The following is a 24,369-nucleotide window of genomic DNA, read 5'->3' as shown; positions in this document are numbered from 1 at the left end:
CCATATTTTTTTCTTGACTTCCGTGTCTGACAGACACTTTGAAACTGTGACAGACTACGAAATATGGGACTTTCGATTTTATTACTTACTTTATGAATAGGAAAACTTCCGTGTCACACGGGGCAAAGTTATCTGCTACATGTAACTTCTACAATATTATAAGCGTTTACCAAAGAAGTCCAAAGAGGAGATATGTCACGCAATAGACCTCATGAAGCTTAACACTAATTCCTCATTGTATGGCTTTCGAGAAAAACAAGTTCTTTTGTCAACCTAAAAATTGACACTTTGCGCTATTAAGATGAAATAATACTGAAGTAACATCATCAATCTTTTTATTATTATACTAGGAGAGATGACAGTACACAATATGACTATCTACATAACGAGATATAACCTAAAAATATGAATGACTTTTAAAAACTTCAATTTTTTCCCTAAATAGGTTGGATAAAAAACAGTGGCAACACTAGTGACACGTCAGAGGGCTGTGTCTCAACTCTACACGAGTTCTGTACATGATAATGGAATGTGCGGTGATGAAGTGTGGCGAGTTGTAACGACTGTGTATTATTCAGTCAAAAGCAACACTGCCATCAGGTAAAAGGGCAAACTGGAAGCGCCATAACAATATGTCTGAGAAAAAGTAAAAAGTGTGTGAATCAAGATTGAAGTGGCACGTAGGAACAGTGCACAACGATATTTTTCAGAGACTTCGTGACATTCTTTTCGCCAAAATGACGGAAACTTCGCGGGGAGCACTACAACACAAGAGAGTTCATCATCCTTGCCATATGGCGACCACGATTGGCGAATTGACGGTGTACGACGCTCTCCATACATGTGGCAGAAGGTGACAGATGGAAGGCGATTACATTGAAGGAATATGACATGTTCTTCTGTGCATAACACCAGGTACAAATTATAACTACGTTGCCATTACTTTCTATTCAGTCCTTGTATAACCAGGGTGTCTATCGGTCACGAAATCAGAAAATGGTCATGAAAGTCACGAAAAAGTCATGAAATTTAAATTTTGGGTCACGATTTTTTTTTAAACTCTTCAAAACTACAGATTGAAAAATTTTGTTCTATAAAACGTCAAAGTTCACCACCAAAAATGTCTCTGGTCGGCTTTAGACGCTACCAAATCGCAAGCAAAGTATGTTCTAATCGCATGGATAAAAATTCGGCCTAATTCGCACCCAAATTCGCTCTTGAAAATATTAGGAAATTTTATGATTTGGTAAAGAAAAGGTCACGAAGAAGTCACGAAATTTCATTTTGGAATTTTAGTAGATACCCTGATAACACTTTTGATAGTTAAGACAAGTGTACATCAGGCTGAACAAAGTGGCATGTTTGAAGATACTTTCTCATGCGTAGTTTTTAAGAAAAACGATTTTTATAGCATTAAAAAGTATGTCGTTCGTTATCATTTATTTATTTATGTAGTCAATATGAAAAAGTAACATTGTATTCTGTTATTTGATTTCTCCTAACAGTAAGACACACACTCCTGGCGCATACACTACTTGTACAGAAATACAGGGTGTTCGAGAAGTCTCTATACACCTGACTCCCAGCATATTTAAAGTCAAAAAGACAAATATTTAATGCGAATGTTTTCAACACTGTTTGTGTTTAAGCGAAATTTGACACTGGTATCAGAAACTGCGATTCTAGATTATATAGGAGAGATTTTCCCAAGACCCGATGCAAAAAGAGGAGATTTGAAAATAAAGATAATGTGACAACTTGATAGACATAATATGATATAACTACTCAAAACATTGTGTTTCTATGTGAACATTTGAGCTCATTTACAGGAAACACAATAACGCGAGTAACCATTGCTTCTTTCCACTTAGACAGTTCAGAGTAAATCAGTATGAACACATAGTAGTCCAAATTAGATGTATCGTTGGGCGTTCGCTGTTCTCATCTTATGTTTATTGCGTTAGTTTTTAACAATTTCGTTACTGCATAAGAAATGCTGAACATAAAAATTATTTACGCCGCATGAAAACAGTGAGAAAAAAATTAGAGACAGATCTAAGCGAATGCAACCCGTGCCTAGCAGCAAATTCATAATATTAAGATCACCAACAGCAAAACAAAAGTTCTCAGATGTGCAAAAAAACGAGTTTCGCTTCAGAACTAACAGAAATCAATCTTTAAACCTGAAGTAGTACACCTATAACCACAGGTGGCAATAGAGAATTAAGATCAGAAAACGTTCCTCGGACGATGAATTTATATCAAAAAGTTATCACTATCTCTTATTGATTTAGCTCTATTGAGAATTTGAAACCAGAAGAGCTAATTGATGGCTATCACTTCCGGTTAAATAATGGAATATAAAATTAAAAGTGACTATATTTATGACTTAATAACTTTTGAATCAAGCGACCGATCTCTATCAAATTTTCAACATGGATGAAGTTAGGACCTACGATGCAACTTTGGGGAGATATTTAAAAGTGATCGTAAATGATCGATGTTAGTGTCGAATCCATAGTTTTTGAAGTTGCTGAGATGAACAATGACACTTCCGATGCCGTTTAAATCCAAATTGGATACGCTGAGTCGATTACAAAAAAGCTGTCTGTCACTAATTACTACCTTTTCTGTTCTTTGGCGATCAAAGTGAAAACTGGAACTGGTTGATTTCTAGGGTTAACAGAGGACATGAAACATATTCTTGAAACGGTTAAGCGATTGAAAAAAATAAATAATAAATAAATAAAATAAAAAACTGCTTCTCGATAGAGTTGACTTTTTTGCTCTATGAATATCAGTATTAAAACCCGAAGTACTAGTAAATTTCAATCACTTTTAATTTCAACTCGTATTTTATTCATGATAGCTTTAAAAATATTCCACAGTACTAATAAAACAAAACTAACCAAAGCACCAAATATACAGAGTGGCGCGTATTGTTTCTGCCAATTGCAATTGGCAATCCTGACCAAATGCGCATGCGTACATCACTGAATAGAGGGGGAAATGAAAAATGACGAAATGGGGAAAATGACGTCCCACGGTTATGCCGGTTAGGCTAAAGGAAACGGTGATGATGAGTAATGAATGAAATGGTGGAATGAAAAAAGTGGGAGGAAACGGGAGAACTCCGAGAAAAAAACACGCACACGGTGTCTGAATAGGAGGGAATCAGGTATTAGTATGCCATGGAGCGGTGGTCTATGCAGACGCGAATTGCGGCGGAAAAGTAATGTTCGCCATGTGGCCGTACCAGAGAGGTACAGTATTCTCAGATGGGTGAGACAGTGAAGGGCCACTAGTAGTTGTTTTGAATTGCCAGTTATGGGGTCGGGGAAGAAGTGTTCAAACGTGTGAGAATCTGGAACGAGTGGGTGCATTACTGGAACACAGTCACAGACGTTCAGCGCGACATGCACATACATTACAACTGTCGCGACGTTCATTGGGCCGCTTACTGGATGATTTGAAGTTCCATCCGTATAAACTCCAGGTTGTTCAAGAGTTGAGACACTGACAGGGAAATCAGACTCTCCAATTTCACTAACATTCTTGCAATGATTCATCCAGAACTACAGTTTCTCCAACAACTGCTGATGTTCGATGAAGCAAACTTTTTCATGACTGGATATATTAATAAGCAAAACTTGGCATCAGGAAAACCACGACGTTTACATGAAAACCCCCCCGTTGAGTCCAGAAATTGTGGTATTGTACGCAGTTGCATGTGTGGGATTATTGATCCCTATTTTTCTGAGGATGACGCCGGACGTGTAGCAACTGTGAATACCGACCGCTACTCCAAAATGTTATGAATTTCCTTATTTCGGAATTGCAGGCAAAAGCGTTTTAAATACTATTTGTTTTCAGCAAGATGGTGCAACGGCACACACAGCACGCCTTAGTATGGATGTACTTCGACAAATGTTTCCAAACTGTATGATATGCTTTGGCGATGTGATATGACCATCCGGTTTTTGAACACCTCAGGATTACTTCTTCTGGAGTTATGTCAAAGAAAGGGTCTTTACAATCGATTGCAAATAATTGACGAACTTAAGACTGCTATTCGTCATAAAATAAACGCCATTTCGCAGGATATGTTAAGGCGTGTTATGGAAGTCTTCCCGCGTCGCCCTCAGCAGTGCATCCAGACAAACGAGGGACATTTGGAGAACGTTATTTTCAAAGTGTAGTGAGGTCGGTCTGTATGTGTTACATACTGCAGCAATTGCCAATTTATGTACTTGTATTTCGTAACTGTATTAAATTACTACATGTATTCACTATGTTTTTGTTATCAGTTAAAGTTGGTAGATATAATATGCGCCATCCTGTATAATTGTCACAATACGTATATGACAAAAACCTAATTAAAAGTTTACGTTTCATACAGATTGATGTGAAAAGTGAAGGGAAAATTTAATCGGCTCTGGGAAGAGTGAGTGTGTCCTGTGTTCATTTTGTGTGTGTGTGTGTTTAAGGTGTTTATTAGGGGGGGAGGGTCAAAAAATATATGAATTTTAGTTTTTGAGTATCCACACTATGCACAGAGTTTAACATGTCTTCCTCATGATATGTATAAAGTTTCAGGGTTTTGCGACCCTCCCTACCCCTCGCACCCCTCCCCCAGCAATTCACTATATTGTATAGCAGCACTGAGTAAATTAGTAACAAGAACTTTTTAGTCATTTTCTTAAATAACAGGTATTAAATAGGTAATTTACACAGGTGTAAGAATTCAGGCATGTACCAAGAAATTTATTGAAGGTTCAGTTTTTTTTTTTTTTTTTTTTTTTTTTTTTTTTTTTTTTGTACGAGTGTAATGTATATAGAAGATATAAAAATATCGCATAAAATTTTAATAGATTTTCAAACATTTTGGAATTTCGGGGATATTGACTTAAAGACTCACAACGTGCGTACATCACAAGGAGTGATATATTATACAACGTGTAATAAATAATACAGAAAGGAAATTGAAGCATTAAGTAGAGTAGAGGTGTGGTATTATTTTGGAAGAATAAATCAGCTAAGCTCTGTTGATAAACGCGCAACTGCCGCACGAAGGAGAACAGCAGATAGGAAAGATGCACTTGAAAGAAGACAGAGATGTTTAATTGCAGCCTCAAGTACTGATTGTGATACGATATGTGGTGATATTGTTAGTGATAGTGTTGAACCTGAAATGTGCAATGACAGTGACTATGTTCCTAATAATGAACTCATGGAAAATCAGCAGAACCGATTCACTTACGAAAATTTGGCAATTACAGCAGACAAATTTCGAGTCAGTTCCAGGACGGCGGCTGCTATTGTAAATGCTGCTTTGAAAGACATGGGAATCCTAGATCAGTCTAATATGTTAGATAAGAAGAAAGTGGAAAGGGAAAGAAAACGAATTGGAGAACAGCATACTTTACAAATCAAATAGAAAAATGCTCAACTTGAATGTATTGGATTTGACGGGAGAAAGAATGAAACGAAAACTGCAAATGGGATGGAGCATGAGGAGCATTACGTTATAGTAAAGGAACCTGGAGATGTTTACATGGACCACGTAACTCCAGACAACGGGACTGCTCACTGCATTTCTGAAGAAATCATCACTTTCCTAGGAGATACTGAGAGCAAAGAAACAATTAAAGCGATATTATGTGATGGTACTCCGGTAAATACAGGGCGACGTGCAGGTGGAGTTATCAAGTTGATTGAACGACATCTCAACAAACCACTTCAATGGATCATTTGCCTTTTACGCACAAATGGGCTTCCCTTTAAGCATGTTTTTGAAGTAATAGATGGTAAAAGCTCAGGGCCTCACACTTTTAAAGTGAAAATCGGGCAACAAATTAGCAAGGATTTGACTCAGTTGAAAATAGTCAAATTAGACATAATAGAATGCAGTGTTCAACAAATTCCAGCAGAGGTTGTTGTCACTTTGAGCTCAGATCAAAAATACATTTATGAAATGTGTTACAGTATTCATCGCGGCAATGTTTCAGACCAGTTAGCTAAGAGATCGCCAAGAAAAATGCATCATGCAAGATGGCTTACAAAGGTCAATAGAATACTTCGACTATATGTTTCTCTAAATGAACCATATTATTAAGAGATGCTGATGATATAAACTAACAACACAAGGAAGTTTTGAAAAAGGTACTGAAAAATAATAGTTATTTTGCTCATTCGGAAAATATTCTTCTTTCAATGTTGACTGACCTAAAGAAGTATTGCAGAGAAAAGGCAATTCAGCAAATCACTGAAGCAAGACAAGTAACCTCTGGCGAACTAAGGGACTACCAGTTGCCTAAAACTCTTAATTTAGAAGCAGACGATTACTCAAATATGATTAATTGGGAATGTGAACCGATTACACCTCCTCCAATTCCGGAAAATGTAACCAGTGAGGATCTTCTTCAAGCTCTTGATAGACCACTTCCAATTGAACCTATACCGTGCCATAGTCAAAGCGTGGAACGTGCTGTGAGTTTGGTGACCCAAGCTGCTCAATTGAGAATAGGTTATGTTAATAGACACAAATACATCTTAAATATGCAAGAGTCAAGAAAAACACATCCTACATTTGACTGGAAAGGCCAGTGGTGTTAATGCATAAGCTGTATTCTATATTTTCTTACAATTAAGACTGCTTAATTATGTTTAAATATGAAAGAATTCTATTTTATATAATTGCATTATAAGCAATAAAATTTAACACAATACAGCCGGGTTTAAATCCATATGTCAATTAAGCTACATTTTTGGAGAATTGTCAATTTGGTAACACAGTAATTTCTACGGATGGCAACTCTGACAATGGTTCTGTCATCTTTTCCGGTGTAGAACAACATTATCTATGATTGTGATAATTAGTTACATTTCATTATCTGCTTGCATTTACGAAAGACGGCAAACGAGGAATGATCACTTTTGTAAGACATTCGGTATCCTTGACTCCTAGGGGGATATGCTGTGCGAGGGGTAGGGGAGGTCGCACAACTTTTCTTTTGCATTCTCTTATTCAGGGTAGCATAATCAAGTCCAGGCAATATGTGGAATACAAATATAGAATTTCGACCCCCCCCCCCCCAGTGTTTATTCTTGGACTGATCTTTAACCCTTTCTGACCTGAATTATGTTTTGGAAATGAAGATATATATATATATATTTTTTATTTCAATACATTATAAATTTAAGGAAGTAAAAAAATTCTTTTTTTTTTTAAATTATATATTTCCAGGGCGCTATAACTACAACGTATGAGAAAACTTGGAATCATTCGGCACGATATATGCGCTATGAAAGCCAAGGAAGCTTGTGATTCCAAATGGAATCACACGGTCAGAAAGGGTTAATAGTGTGTTTGATGAAGGCCATGTCACATTGCCGAACTTTTACACAATTATTATTAATATATACAGTGCGTTCCACAAATAACACTAAGGCCCGTCTCCTGAAGAAACCAAGGCAGATAGAAACATAAAATCTTTTCTAATCTTCAAGGGACATAAAAGACAACATTATGTTGATATGAAGAACCTCCTGTGAGGTGCGCTCAAGGGGTTTACGGGGAGTGACTACAAAATTTTCAATAGCAACCCCCACCGTGTGGTACCTCGTTTGAAAGGTAATCACGTGTAGAGACCAGTTTTGAAAACTACATGTCGCTAGCGTGTCTCTAGCCAACATGACGGCCATCCGTAAGTACAGTCGAAGTACGTACCACGCATAACACTAAGGCCCACCCCCTGAAGAAGCATGAAACCTTGAAGGGACACAAAAGACAACATTATGCTGATAAGGAAAATCCCCCATTAGGGTGTCTAAGGGGGTTACGAGGGGTAACTACGAGTACTTCGACCGTACATACGGATGGCCGCCATGATGAATAGAGACACGATAACGACAAACAGTTTCCAGAACTGGTCTCTTCACATCATTAGCTTTCAAACGAGGTACGACACGATGAGGGTTGCTATTTAAAACTTTATAGCTATCTCCCGTAACTCACACTGGGGGATTCTCCTCATCGTATAATGTTGTCTTTTATGTCCCTTGAAGGATACAAAAGATTTCATGTTTCTATCTACCTTGGTTTCTTCAGGAGATAGGCCTTAGTGTTATGCATGGAACGTACTTCACGGATGTCTGCCATGTTGGATAGGGACACTCTACGAACATGTAGTTTCCAAAATTAGTCTCTACACGTGATTACCTTTCAAACTAGATACCACACGATGGGCGTTGCTATTTAAAATTTTGTAGTTACTCCCCGTAAACCCCGGGCCTTAGTGTTATTCGTGGAACACACTGTATATGTGGTGTTTTAGTAAGTTTTTTAAATTTTTTTTTATTATTATTTCCAATGTCCGTAGAATGATGCGGATAGTATTGATATACTTCCTTATATCGATTGTTAAAAATCGCTTGACACTATCTACTAGTTTTTGTCCTATCGCGATAAACGCTGACACTTGAAATGGTAATTTCAACCATTTCCGGTGTGAATAGAGGATTACCAGAGGAGATTGAACACATTCTCGGGGCACTGCATCGATTGCAAAACCTTCTCGATATGTCTTATTGTTCTTGCTCTGATACCTGTAGACAGACAGCCGGACGTCGGACATAGTCGTTCTATAAGAGTTCCGACACTTACGCATAGCATAGTTTGGAAGTCTAACAAAATAAAAACAGTTGGGAATGCTCCAAGAGCATTGCCAGAACGAACTTAAAAAGAAATAATATTTTCGAAATTTATATGAAATTGTGTTATATTTATTTGATTAAATTCAATAGACAATACACTTACATATTTGGAACGTGCGCGTTAGGGGATCTATTGAATTAGCTATATTGGACTGTCACTTTTTATCACTGTATATATACTGAAAATGCAGATATAACCAGTGGCCACCGGTTACTATTTGGTACCATAATGTTCATCATACTCTTAGGTATTGAGCAACACCAATATTATCTCTCTATGACTTACGGTTCCCGAGATATGGATCCTTAGATCTTCCGAAATCGGCACTTTTTTGGCCAATATCTCGGTAACGGTAAGTGTGACGCGAAAACTTCCATCAATTCTTTCAGATACTTAAAAAAAAAAAAAAAAAAAAAAAAAAAAAAAAAAAAAAAAAAAAAAAAAAAGCTCTATCGAATGGAGGGCTCAAATTTGAAAAATTCGCACAAATAACAAACAAACAAGACAGAAACAGACACCCCCATACATATATATATATATATATATATATATATATATATATATATATACAGAGAGAGAGAGAGAGAGAAAAAAAAGAGAGAGAGAGAGAGAAAGAAAGAGTGAGTGAGTTCAGTAACGAATATTTTATGTTCGTTAAAAACATGCCTTACGATAGGGAAGAGTGGAAAACTACGCCAATTCAATCGAAAGATCGCTGCCCTAAAGAGAGGTGTCGGAAGATACAAATCGTCTCACTACTTATTAGGTACAATATGAGTTATTACCATGTAACTTTGAATTTTCTGAAATAAAGTACCACTAACAAAACTTGTAGAAAGTCGAGAATATACTTACATCACTATTTCTTGAAGTCGGAAACAGTCACTAACAATTTTCCACTTATCTCCTTGAGCCGTGATCATGAAATTCTGCTGAAATGGTCGAGACGATTTCTCTTGGAATTTAACAAAACCTCCAACTTGAATCAGGAATGTCAACTGGTTACTTACTGCAGCATCTGCAAAAGAAAATAAAAACCGGGTAACACAAACCATATATATATGTATCTAATATATATCCGAATTACCAATAAAGAGGAGGTTTTGCGAAGCGCTTCAAATCTAAGGAGATAATATTGCACAACTCGTAAAATGCACCAGATCTCTATAGATGTAAAGTAAGCTCTTTTGTCATTTTCTCCATCATATAATGGCCCAACCTACATAGTTGCTTCGATACCACACACAGCGGTCACTTTAATTTGAACTTAGATAATTCGAAACATGAAAGATTTGAACAAAACTATTCTCTTTGAAAACTGCACTGAAAACAATGAAAAAAAAAAAAAAAAAAAAAAAAAAAAAAAAAAGTGGGTAATCGCCCTAATAATGTATTTAACTCAATTAAGATTTTGTTGATCATGCAGAAATAATCAAAGAAAACGAAAATCACGTACTTATTAAAGTGAGAAACAGACAATTAAGATTGTTTTTGATGTGTTCAATTCAGTGTATGTGGTATTGTACTTAAATGTGTTTTACATGATTTGTGTAGCTCAATTTATGTTCAAGTGTCTTTTGTTTGTATGTGGTATTAAATCATGCAGATAATATGCTGCCTTAAAAATAAGGTCAATATTTTGAAATTTTTCCGCCGCCGAAATTTATCGAAATGATAGAAAAATGTCCTCAGTTGGAGAAAGAATTGTTGGACCGAGGTGGGGGCAATGGTAATATTTCGTTATTGGGCCAGGAGATTCCATGAATAAAACTTAGCCAGCATATACGCAAGCTCAATGATACGATCCTTTCCCCGAAAACAGCAAAATCCACACCTGTTCGTAAGCCACTGCAGTTTCTTTGAAATCTGACAGGTGGAAGACGACGTGATGGATATTGAGTGGACGGTAGCTGGCCCACGTGGAAGGGTTCGTCTTAAACGGTGATTTCTGATCTTTTTTTCTTTCTTTTTTTACCATTTTTATTCTTAAATACTTTATTATTATAATTGTTACTATTTATTTTTATTGTTATATGTTTTCTCTCTTGTTACTATTATTATTTGTTATCGTTATATATTTGTTGTTCTCATATATTATTTCTCTCTCTCTCTTTCTTTCATTCTTTTTTCTTTATATCTATTTTGCAGCAGTTTTTTCCTATATTTTAATATATTCGCTTTTGAATTTTATTTAGGGCAGTCTGTGCTATTGAGCAATCGTGTTGAACGTGATGAGAACAAATAGCCTCGTCACGGATCGATGCTGATATTCCCATTAAAACTCAATAAATCAATCAATCAACTAGTAGATTCCACTAATGCAAGAACGAATGGAGAGCAGGGCCGCAAGGGTAGTTTCAAAGAAAATTAAGAAGTTCCACCTGTCTTATATGAAAGTACGATGAGAAAGCAAGGCAAAAACTTATAAAATTGTGGGACTGAAAACAAAAATACATAAGCTAAAGACGCCAGACCCTGTATACGGTTTTCAGGGACAATAGACAATGGAGGAGGAGGAGGAGGAGGAGGAGAAAAAAAAAAAACCGGAACTTTGTCTGGTTTCGAATTACAGACCCTAAAATTTATAGAAATTTTACTATTGGTGCGATACATATTCAACCTTAAGTAAATCACTTGTGTAAGTCATTTCGCAGTAAGCTCTTATCTGAACAAAAACACCAGAAGTGCAAAAAATGCAGCCAAGTTCGTCAGTCCTAAAAAGTGTCGAGGATGTATGAGCAAAGTTCATTGGCCACACTATATCTGAAACGAACATTGGAATTTGGCGCGAGGTGGCGCGAACATATTCGAATACACCAAGATGTTTGTTCCTAGTTTCATGGCCAGGACATTTCAACCGTAAGGCTGGTGGTGGCCCCCAAATCCACAATGCTCACAAGAACCATCCCTAAGGCTCGTCAACATCATTTTCCTTGACACCTCGTCGTGGAGGATTTCAAGTTTTCCTTGTTTGGGTTTCGAACCACAATCTTACTGCAGTATACTGTATATTACGTGTCTTAGCGCATTAGCGGAGTGGATATTCCTAAGGTTGGTGGTGTCCTCAAACCGACCACGCCCACCACCACTATTCCTAAGGCTCCTTAACATAATTTTCCTTGACACCTCGCACCAAGTTCTATAGTGCGTCCAGTAAAAGAACGTCTCTGACAGCTCGCAAGTGGCAATGTCACTGCGAGCTGTCAAGGTTTTTTTCGGTGCAACTGTAGTGGCAATCTAATTAATGATATAAGACAGAGTGATCGTGGTTGGTAACACTGGTATCAAAGTAGGGGCTGCAATGTCCCACCGCATGTGGTAAGAAACGTCAGAGACCATCTCTTGTTGGCCGTGCTATAACGTTCATTTCAGGTGCAGTGGCCAAGGAACTTGACTGCACTTTTGCACTTCTGGTGTTTCTGTTCACATTTCACTTCTTTTTGTAGTTCACCATATCAATATTGTACACCCTGTTTGAAAAAGAATATACATATTACGAAGATTATTTTGTCCAAACTATCGATCGCTGCACCTTGGCTCGGCTATTGGAGAAACGAATCGTCTAGTTTATATTAATAGCCGCTAGATGTCAGTTGTCTTCTGTTTTGCTTGGTAACCGTCATATATTTAAAATGGCTACTCCGCTGCAGAAATCATTTTGTGTTCTCGAGTTTGCGAAGTGCAATTCCGTGACTACAGTGCAAAGACGTTTCAGGTTGAGGTACCAAATTGATCCTCCGAATGGGTGGAAAGTTCGCAGATGGTATCGACAGTTTGTAGATACAGGATGTGTATGTAAAGGAAAGAGTCCTGGCCGCCCTCGTGTTCCTGAAGAAAATATTGCACGAATTCAAACTGCTTTCCAACGTAGTCCTTTAAAATCAACTCATCGTGCCAGTCAGGAGTTACAAGTGCCGACAACAACAATTTGGCGTGTTTTGAGACGTCGGTTGGTTATGAAGCCATACAAGTTACAGCTGTTACAAGTCCTGCGTCCTGATGACAACCGCAAAAGAGTGGCATTTTGTAACGAGATTCTGGATGCTATTGACAATGATAACACTTTTGCACACCGCATCGTGTTCAGTGATGAAGCGACTTTCTGTGTTAGTGGTCAGGTAAACAAACAAAATGTTCGAATTTGGGGCCTACAAAACTCATATGCAGTCATTGAACATGTACGAGATTCGCCCAAAGTCAATGTGTTTTGTGCGATATCCCGATCATCTGTTTATGACCCATTCTTCTTTAATTGAAACACAGTTAACAGCAATACCTCGCTATATGACAAAACTGGTTGTTTCCAAGTCTGCACGAAGACAACTTCATTTTTCAACAAGACGGGGCACCCCCTCACTGGAGTCGCCAAGTACGTGAATATCTGAATGAAACTCTACCGAACCCTTGGATTGGTCGTCAAGGAGCTGGCTACTTAGCATGTCTCAGCTTGCCTTCACGGTCACCGGATTTGACCCTCTGACTTCTTCCTGTGGGGTTTCGTTAAAGACAATGTTTATGTACCACCACTCCCACAGTACCTGGAAGAGTTGAAGAACCGGATCCGTACTGTCATAACATCAGTGACGCAGGACATGCTTGCCCGAGTATGGGAGGAATCTGAGTATCGATGTGATATTGTTCGTGTCGCTGATGGAGGACATATTGAACATCTGTAATTTGAACTTTGAACTGTAATTTGAACTTGAGAGGTTCGTAAATAAGTGTGTAAAATTTCATATTCGTATATCTTAAAGTTTAATAAATATATGCATTCGATACGTATTTCTTTTTGAAACAGGGTGTATACTGGGATTCTCACTTGTGGCATATTATTGGATTTAAATTTAGAATTGTATATTTTAAAGGAGTCATAATGTGTCACATGAAACATTAGTTCCCAAAGGGCTCTCCCACCGGGAATCGAACCGAGGACCCTGTACAACAAAAGGCACTCATGTTAGCCACTAGACCAGAATTGGGGAGGGGGGGGGGCATTTCTTCTATTAAATATCTGTCAGAGAGTTATGTCCAAACGAGATTCTAATTCATTTACGCGAGCTATAAAATCATGATCGCTAACATCTCATTTTTCATTATCTACATATGAAGAGTATTAATAGAGCCCCAATATCCTTGATGCTGAATCCTCGATGCTACATCACTAGACATGGCTCGTGTTTCAAAATACTTAGTTGTTCTCTACCCTTTTACATTGCGAAATTACGGAGTTCATTATGTGCCGCACATGTTGCGCAGTTTCATACTGCCTCGGGTTTTCCTTCCAATGATATACAACTTTTAAATAGCTTGTAAACTTAATTATATTTGCTACCAACATTTCTCATATAGAAGTCGAAAAATTGGATTTCTTATTTCTTGGAAAACTTCATTAATTTTAAATATCCCCACCTCTACATTCTCTTATAATCAATTTAATTTCAATATCTATTTAATACTAATGACTGTAAGAAAGGAAAAATATTCACCGATTTCAGCTTTTTTTCTCTGAATTTCCAACCACGAAATTTACGGCGGTATGTGCGCGCCTTAGCCTTTTTTTTTTTTTTTTTTTTTTTTTTTTTTTTTTAAGTTAACTGATTCACCGAACGCGCCTCATTAAATTGGTTAACTACTTATTACTAGGTTTCACTTGTTTTACTCGTACACTAAGAAAAAAGTATGTAGCGTACGTAAAAACGTAGGTTACATGTGTAAATCCTGTAGTTTTTGAACTTAACGTACACTAAACGTATAACTGGAAAAATATAATTTATACGTACTTTCCGTATAAGTGTTCCGAATAAAAACGTACTTTCCGAACGAAGGAAAGAATTCTATATTGGCATTCAGGATCTCACACACAGCTGGACTTATGTAATAATAGCTGACGTACGCAACATAAGTATACGTATGTAATGTACGGAAGACTGTTGGTTGTTAGACATCCTGCAATGACATGGTGTAACATCTAAGCGGGAAAGAGCATATGGATAACGTATACTAAGTACTGATTTATGTAGTAAACATAAGGATCCGTATATTTGTACAATATACCGCTGTCCGGATAACGGATTTTTCTCAGTGAGCTTAGCTCGTTTTTCTATTAACCTAGAACGACAGGGATACGAACACAGAAACATCGAGGACAATTAAAATTCCAAAGGTTCTTCCACCGGGAATCGAACCTGGGACCCCGCAAACGAAAGGCGCACGTGCTAGCCAGTAGACCAGCGGCGAAGGCACCCACTCGACCACTCGAATGATTCACATTATCAATATGCACATGTGCTGAATAACGGAATCGTTTCCAATTTCTGATTGTAAGGACAGTTTTCTGTCAATAAAAATTTTCCACAGCAAATTCCTCAAATTTTATACCCAAGCCGTTATTAGGTAACTTTATGTAGAATTTAACATCTTTTTCTCATTAAGAAGTACCTAATGGCTACGGACAGTTTTTCGCCCATGAAAAATTCCCACAGTACATTCCTTAAATATCGAACGTTTTCCATACTCAAGTCATTATAAGGTAGGTACCTTTATGCTGAGTTTCACTTCTCTTCCTCATTGGGAAGTACCTAATTAATGATAAGTGAGTGTATGAACCGATTTCTGCTTGGATAAAGACAGTTTTTCGCCCATAAAGATATCCCATAACACATTCCTCAGATTTCGGACTTTTTCCATACTCAAGTCATTATATGGTACCTTTATGCAAGATTTTACGTCTCTATCTAATTGGGAAGTACCTAATTAATTGGACGAGTGAGTCAGTGAATCAGTGAGCCTGAAGACTGCATATTTTAGGGGTCCAGTACTCAAATATGGCTGAAGCTAGGATGTGAAATTTGGTATATGAGCACATCCCTTGGATATCTCCTTAAATTCTAAACCTCATATTTCTACCCTTAACAGAATCGTGTTTACAGAGCCTCGAAATCGGCGATTTTACCCAAAACTCTTGTTCGTGTATAACATGCTTACGGCAGTGCAGGGCATTGGCCAGTTTTCATTTCCCACTTTTCTTCGCGGAACTTGGCTGCTATGCACTGTCGTGCATGTTGATCACGCCAGCCACCCTGAATGACGTTTTCCTCATTCATACCAGACATATACCGGAATGACATCTCACATAATTTCCCGAGTCAGCTTCCTTCCTTCCTCCCTACTCGCCCGGGCAGTGTGATCGCCGATGGGTCGTTATCCCTCATAAGTGACAGGTTTAACATGGCCATAGATACGGAAAGCCTAGAATCTAATTCCCAGTCCACGTGTAGTCGTATATTTTTGATGTCTTTAAGTACCTTAGTTTTATAAGTTATATTTTACACATTTCAGAATAAATTTTCTGCATATATATATATATATATATATATATATATATATATATATACGTTATAAGTAGTAGGCGTGTGTGTGTTAGGTGTTAGGCCCGGCACATACGTTACGATATACCTGTCAGGTAAACCTCACCGGTATACCTGTGCAGGCTAGGGCATACACACGCAACGGTAAACCTGAAAATGGAGAGCAAACAAGAAAACGACGAGATCGCTGTTGTCGGTTAGTTAGTGGCCATGAAGTGTAAAAGGAAGCGAAAACGCAAACCTGGTGTAAAGACTGGCTTTCAAAGCGAAATGAATATATGCATACAAGATTACTACAAGAGTTAAGTTCAGATCCTACAGATTACCGTAATTATTTGCGGATGATTACAAAAGTCACCAACACTATCTCATGCGTAGTCACTACTTATTGTACACGAACATAAAATGACGACCGACTTTCCCTATTCAAGGAGCTAGCCACACCTAACCTAAACACTGTACAGGTGTGCCGGAGTGACTTACACACACACTCAGGTCTACACGCCTGCGCAGGTAGAAAGATTTGAATTTCGATTCTTCTCCGGTCGCCTACACAGGTCGCTACGCTTGTGCTGTTTGGCCTACAGCAGCCGGCATACACACTCAGGTTTACCTGACCGGTATATCGTAACGTTGTGTGCCGGGCCTTAGCAATATATGTATCACTCTTAGGAGAAATCAAAGCAGAATAGATACTGTTGCTGCTTAACAGTGAATATTTCTCATATACCATGCATAAATAAATAAATAAATAAATAATTTATTTCAGTAGAACAAAAAATATCACACTGGCAATGAAGGACATACTTTACACCATTATAAAAATTAGTTTTAAACAATTTTCTCTAAAAGTGTATGCACAAGAAAATTTGCACTCAACACTTTTTGAGGCTGACGAACTTGGCTGCATATTTTACACCTCTGGTACGTTCTGGTGTTCTTGTTCAGATTTCACTTCTTTTTGTAGTTCACCATATCAATATCGTATATTGGGATTCTTAACTGTTTGATTGAAATTTAGAATTGTACATTTTAAAGGAGTCAACGAACCCAGGTCACTATACAACAAAGGCGCACATGCCAGCCACTAGCCCAGCGGGGAGGGTTTCTTCTATTCAATATCTGTCAGAGAGTTATGTCCAAACGAGATTCTAATTCATCCGAGGTACAAAATCACGATCGCTAACATCACGTTTTTCATTATCTAAATAGGAAAAGTATCAACAGAGCCCCAAAACTCTTGATGCTGAATCCTCGATTTTACATCACTAGACATGGCAAGTGCTTCAATATACTTTGTTGTTCTCTACCCACCTACACTGCGAAATTACGGAGCTCATTACGTGCCGTGCATGTTGCGCAGTTTCATACTGCCTCAGCTTTCCTTCTTAATAGAACTTTTAAATAGCTTGTAAGCTTAATTATATTTGCCATCAACATATCACATATAGAAGTCGAACAATTGGATTTCTCATTTCTTTGAAGACTTCGTTAATTCTATATATCCCCACCTCCACATTCTTTTATTAATTTAATTTCAATATCTATTTAATACCAATGACTTCAATAAAGGAGAAAAATAACTCTCCTTGTCTGCATTTTCAATCAACAAATTTACGGCAGTATATATGCGCCTTAGCCCACTCGACCACTCGGACGATTGACAACATTATCACTATGCACCTGACGTGTTGAATAATGGAATCGTTTCCGATTTCTGATTGTAAGGACAGTTTTTCACCCATTAAAAATTTCCCATAGCAAATTCTTCAAATTTCATACTCAAGCCCTTATAACGTACCTTTGTGGAGAGTTTCACATTTTCATTTCGTTAAGAAATAACTCATGGCTACGGACAGTTTTTCGCACATAAAAAAATCCCCTAGTCCATTCCTTAACTATCGAACGTTTTCCATACTCAAGTCATTATAAGGTAGGTAGGTACCTTTATGCAGAGATTCATGTATCTATCGCATTGGGAAGTACCTAATTAATGATGACTGAGTGAATGAACCGATCTCCCTTTGGGTAAGAACAGTTTTTCGCCCATAAAAAAATTCCTATAGTACATTTCTTACATTTCGGACTTTTTCCATACTCAAGTTATAAAATACCTCTATGCAAAGTTTCATGTATCTATCTCATTATGAAGTACCTAATCGATGTGATGAGTGAGTCAGTGAATCATGAGCCTGAAAAGTGCATATTTTGGCGGTCCATTACTCAAATATGGTTAAAGCTAGGAATATAAGATTTGGTATATGAGCACATCTCTCGAATATTTTCTTAAATTCTAAACCTCATATTTCTGCCCTTAATAGAATCGTGTTTACAAAGCCTCGAAATCAACGATTTTACCCAAAATTCTTGTTTGTGTATAACATGCTTACGGCAGAGCAGGCCAGTTTTCTCTTCGCGGAACTTGGCTGCCATGCACTGCCGTGCATGTTGAAACTTGAACATATTTTCTGCTAGCTGAAAACCACTACTTTGGCATCCTGTACATTTTCTTAATCCCGTACTAAAAAAAAAAAAAAAAAAAAAAAAAAAAAAAAAAAAAAAAAAAAAAAAACCTAAATATCCAGAAAAAAAACACTTTATGTATGTATGTTTAACAGCTGTTGTATTATGCGAATATAGTACGAAAATTGAGGTAATTCCATCTCTTAATTTTTGTTCTTGTTTAATGACTTGCATACTTCTCATTAAAAACAGTCTGAACAATTCTTTGTCGCCTGTAATTGTTTCAATATTTTGTTTTAACTACGTAAAAATTATTTCATATAATTCATTGAAAATAATATTTTCTTCAATTTTCATTGCACAACTTCCAATGGGCAAATAGAAGACGTTCAAATGTGTGTAGATCACTGATGTCAGATACTTGAAATAAATACTTTTTTCGAGTAACATAAAATTACTAGAAGTTAATCAAACGTGCATAAACATTTTATGAAAAAAAAAAAGTTTTTTTAATGAGCTTTTTATTTATTAGGCTGTCCCATCGGTGCTCTAAACTCTCTTTGTTTATATTTACTGATTTTATTTGTTTTCCACTTTAGTGTTCCTTTCTGCAGCGAGGTCCGAAACCGATTTTAGACATCATCGCTGTGCTCAGGGGACTCACACTTTTCCAATGCACTTCCTGCGTCCAACAACTCCATATTAGGAAGATGAATAGAAGAGACCCTAGCCTAAACTTTCGGGACGGTATTTTTGGGACTTCGGCCCCATTTTTGACATCATCGATGTGCTCAGCGGACCCGGATCTTTCCAACAATTCCATGTTTAATAGGCAAGTAGAAGGGACCCCATTTCTGAGGCGTCAGGGCCCGCGCATGATTTTTGACATCACCACTCTTCTCGGGAACCCGAACTTTTCCAATCCCACTACCAATGTCCATCAACTCCTAAAACGATTTCCCTACCGTAGGAGGATTTTAATGGATTATTTTCCATGCTGTTTATGTTTATTACTGTCAAGCACATTGATCTTGTAAAATACAGTATTATGACGTTACTGGTTTCTGTCCGAAAATAAATTTTTGTTATGGTTTTTAGCCCTAAACCCCAAATCTGACATCTTTTACGCTTTGGCATGTTTTTGTGTATAACGTACCTAACATATACTGCTGAAACATGCTTCAATATTGGAGGAACTATAGCCATATAAGTTTTTCGTTTTTAGTGTATAAAAAAAGCTTCTCAATTACGTAAAAATTAGCAATAATAGCTGTTGTGTATTGATCAAAACACTAATGCAATATCATCATAGTGCTCCTGTAACTGACAAATAGATTGAACCATGTGTTAACGAAAGGATTACGAGAATTTATTGTAAAGGTTTGTTCTTTATGGGAGTGCTGTGTACTATTTATTCTGAAAGCATATTGTTGTCTAGATATCCCATGGGGTGCCACGTAAAGGAAAAACTGGAACTACGTATGAAGTGGCCTTATGGAGAAACGGAATCTCGATGCATAATCAAATCCGCGAATGAATGTCAAGATGATTTGTTTGGTTACAGTTTATATGGTGAAGAAAAGAATGCTTTGCCTTAGGAGGTGAAAACATCCATTTTTCAGGTATGTACCTTGACTCCTTCATGCTTAGAAACAAAATCTTCGACACAATCTCGTAATACAGAGAACACTGCACTTGTATATACAAATTCAGTCAATTATGGCAAAAGACATTCTTTTGAGTCTTTATGAAATTTACTTACAATACACAATACTGAATTAAATATAATTCAACATTTAATACATACCAGGCTTTCGAAGGCTAACGATAATATATATATATACGGTATATATGTTTCGTGAAGCAGTGCAAAGGAACATATCAATTATCCAATAGGTATAAAAAAAAAAAAGGATATTACACCGTTATATGAACATAATCCCACTCTAAATATAACTAAATGGGTAATTATCTTGTAAAATTTTATACGAGTTTCTTAGTGTTTTCGTACTATCTCACCAGTAGTAAGCAACGATACTACGGAAAGTGTAAAAAGGAGTTGTAAAAGCCAAAAGTTGTAAAAACTCAACACAAAATTCATAAAATCATAAAACACATGATACAAAGAGTTGGTTTGTTAAGTATCAAAACACACAATTGTACAAAGAACTTAGTGCATCTAAGGAAATATATACAACAGTTACAGTTACACTTTCGATTTTTTTCAGTGCCTGAATCAGCTCATTTGCCATCTTCCGATTCTCTTTGTCCTGCTCGTCTTGAATTTTCTGTATTTTTTTGTTTATTTTTTGTTCCATTTTGTAGGTGTATGAATACTTTTTGCGCTAACTGTATATTGTTTGATGTAATTATCTGTAGAAAATAAGCAGGAAAGGACGAAAAACAGGAAAGTCTCCATTCAACCACCCTACCATGGAGACAAAAGGTCCTTCAACCACCTACACCTTATTTCCTTATGTTATTTTTACAAGTGGAAGTCAATGCCGCAAAAATATAGGTTTCGTTAAAATATAGGAAATATAGATAGGAGTTTATAGGAAGAGGCACAAATATATAGGAAAAATAGGAGCATTGGAAAGTCTGACATACTTACCGAACACTGGCTGCGAATCAAGTGACGTTAATGTGTGTTCTGACGGCGGCAGCTCCTCAAAGAACTTCTGGATTCGATCTTTACCAAAAGTACCGTTTCCATTCCATACTAAAACTCCGTTGTCCAAGTAGTACTTAGACATCAACTGAAAGTAAGATGAAAATATCATTACGCATCTATAGCTAAGCCTAAGAAGAAACTGGCCACGTTATCTTAAAATAAAAACGACCCTTTTTCTTTATAATTTGTTAGTAGTGCCAAAAAATTTTATTTGAGTAATTAATAAAATGAAGGTTTACAAAAAGAATATTGATTAATTGAGATCGCAATACCGTTTCATCAATTAATATTATTACTTTTCTCAGTTGGAAACGTGTGCTTAACGTCACATTCTAAATTTATATGTTAATATTTTCATTTAATTACATATTAACGATACTGATCAAACTAAATGTGTAAACCAATTGTTCACCTGATATCAAGTTGAATATATGCTCTAAATTATAATAACTTAAATTACCTTGCTTGAGTTGAAAACATACCGAAATCACTGCAAAAACTAAGTAAAAATTAACCTTTGAACTCAACTTTGGAACGAGAATTGCATATATGAAATCATCTAAACGGTGTTTTCTCTTCATTTCTGAGTAATTTCAAACAAGTAGACTAATACTAGTAATAAGATATACTTGTCCTCCGATAGCTGTACCTCAACATCTGTTCCTGTATATTGCGTGATCGAAGGTGACCATTATCCAGAGTGATCTTTTATAATTACGATTGGGGGAAATTATGTTGGGCTTGCTTCGAAACGAATTGTGGTCTTCTGCTTGTAGAATGAATACACTACCACCGAGCTATCAGCGACAAGATTAGGTTTCTCAGTTAATTAATTTCTGAGTTGAATCTCCTCTTCTCGATAAACTTTTACAATCATTATTTAGAAGTAGTACAGTTTTCTGTAAATATTCTAAGGGTTTACCAGCCTTAAAAATGAGCTACTTGTACAAATCTTATTTCGTGATAATACTGTATAAGTACGTAAGGAACAATGTTTAAAATAATAATAATAAAAACTCACTGAATTGACTGCACAAGATAATCGTCAGAAGCTACCGAATTATTAGAAGTCCGAGGTATAAAATAAAATAATAATAAACGATAATTCATTAGTAGAATGCTATGCTATAGATGTGTCTTTCTTTTTGTCTTGGATATTTATTTTGAGTTTAGAAAGATTTCTTCTACTGAATCTCTTTAAGAGAAGAGGAGGCAGTGTGTTTTATCTCATACATGGGTCTCTTGTTCGATCTCAGTTCGTGCCAAATATACTTTGTGGCGGACAAACACCGTGTAAATGGGTTTTCTCGTTTATTCCCACTTTCTTCACTCCACAATTTCATTCATTCTCATCATCACCGTCTCGTTCAGCCTACAGCACATAAACGTAGGACGTTAAACTGAAAGATATCATTTTCGTTTCATTTGAATTTCGTTAACTCATTGGCAATCGTCTGTAGATTTAGGTTACTAGATTTTTCTTTGCATTCCATTCTAATAACTCATTAACGCAATTCTTAAGTGTTAATGTTCAATTGAGATTAACTTGATTATCTGAAGTTTCTTTCTCATTTCTTGAGCTCTCTCGTGGCTAAGCGGTTAGCGTACGAGCCTTTGGCGTGGGAGACACGGGTCGGTTTCCGGCGAGAGTTCATTGTGGTTCAGATTCAACTTAATCATTAGGTCCACGTCTCATATAGCCTCGTTGCTGAAAGGGGCGCTAAACTCAAATTATCATCATCATAATCTTTATTCTTAATGTCTCATGTTCATACTCCGAGGATACGGCACACGCTTGAATATGATATGGAGGCATGAAGAAAGTAGGAAAAATTAGAGCCGCGAGGAAACCGATGCATACTTTTTTTTTTCTAACACAAAGCCCACTTGGTGAGAGCTGGGATCGAACCAAGAACACCATACAACAAAGATAAGCGTTTTAGTTCTAAGCCACCGCAGCCCCTAAAGAAATTCTGGTACTCTAATAATCACATTCAGAAACTTGTAGGTTTATGCTTTAAGTGTGGAATATACAAACACGTTTAAAATTTGTCGTATTTTTGTTATGCGGACTGACGGAGCAAAAGGAATAAAATATTATCTCAATATATATGAATGGGACACGCGTCTTCATATTTTGGCTGAAAATTTATCAGCGTTGATCACGGATGAGATTATTTTTGATATTTCAGACAGAGAAATAATCAATGAAACAATTTAAAACTGCACTCTTAAAATTGTTGAAATCTAGATTTAATTTCGAAACAATTAAATGTATAATTATGTTCACTAAAGCACCCAAAAGGACGCTACGTTTCAACCACCCATTGTCATTTTCTTCATGCGTATTACGCTCTTTGAAGAACTATATATGACAACTGATCAACGAAACGTAGCGTCGATTTGCCGTCATCATGTGGATGCTTTAATGAGTATAATTTTAATTTTAATTATTAATGTAATCCTATTACATTAAGTAGTTGTATTTAAGACACTTTCCTACACCTTTAATCTTAACATATTTCAGACGAGCGACTGGCCCCCTACATTTGCTTCACTGTTACTGAATTTGAGTTTTGCGTCCCTTTCAGCAGCGAAGATGAGACGTGGACCTACACGTTAACGTGGGATCCGAAACATGAGTTTCAACTGGGAATCGAACCCGGGTATCCCATGCCAAAGGCACGTAGCTGACCATACAGGCACCAAGGAGGATCCGTCGTAAAACTAACGTTCAGCTAGATGAACAACTAGCATGCATTCCTTTATCTTTATCTTTTTGTAGTTTTCAGAAATATTTTTAAAATAAAAATTATTTAAGCAAGAGTTCTTTTCTACGAATTTTCAGAAAAAATAAAAGTCTGCTGGGAAAAACAGTTTGACCGCGAAGTGTTAAAGAACCCGAACGAGATTTTGTTGAAGAGGAGGAGTCTTCATACATACTAATGATGTTTACCGATCTTTTCTCTCTAATCACAGACTGCGTTTTGACTGATAAGCGTTCAATTATAGTCACTAGTGCATGAGATTTATTCATTATTGCTTAAAAAAAACTTTTACACTAATTGTTTAAGCGTGTACACTGATAATTGTAAGAAATCAATATCTTGTATCGAACACACTTCAAAATGACGGTTGTTTGATCATTG

At 36.8% G+C, this 24,369-nt stretch overlaps 1 protein-coding gene across 3 annotated transcripts in view; it reads right to left on the bottom strand.

Moving 5' to 3' along the window:
• The window catches only part of Nxt1 (NTF2-related export protein 1), a 45,205-nt gene that overhangs the window by 3,351 nt on the left and 17,485 nt on the right, over nt 1–24,369 (bottom strand). For all 3 annotated transcript variants that reach the window (XM_081727932.1, XM_081727933.1, XM_081727931.1), the window contains exons 3-4: nt 21,161–21,305; nt 9,572–9,734 (exon numbers count right to left, since the gene is read on the bottom strand). In XM_081727932.1, coding sequence (XP_081584058.1) covers nt 9,572–9,734; nt 21,161–21,305 — 308 coding nt within the window. The remainder of the gene's footprint in view (nt 1–9,571; nt 9,735–21,160; nt 21,306–24,369) is intronic.

The sequence above is a fragment of the Thermobia domestica genome, chromosome 10 (assembly GCF_964235325.1).
Source record: "Thermobia domestica chromosome 10, izTheDome1.hap1.1, whole genome shotgun sequence".
In the NCBI taxonomy this organism is placed as follows: Eukaryota; Metazoa; Arthropoda; class Insecta; order Zygentoma; family Lepismatidae; genus Thermobia; species Thermobia domestica.
This window is presented reverse-complemented; position numbering and strand designations above follow the sequence as displayed.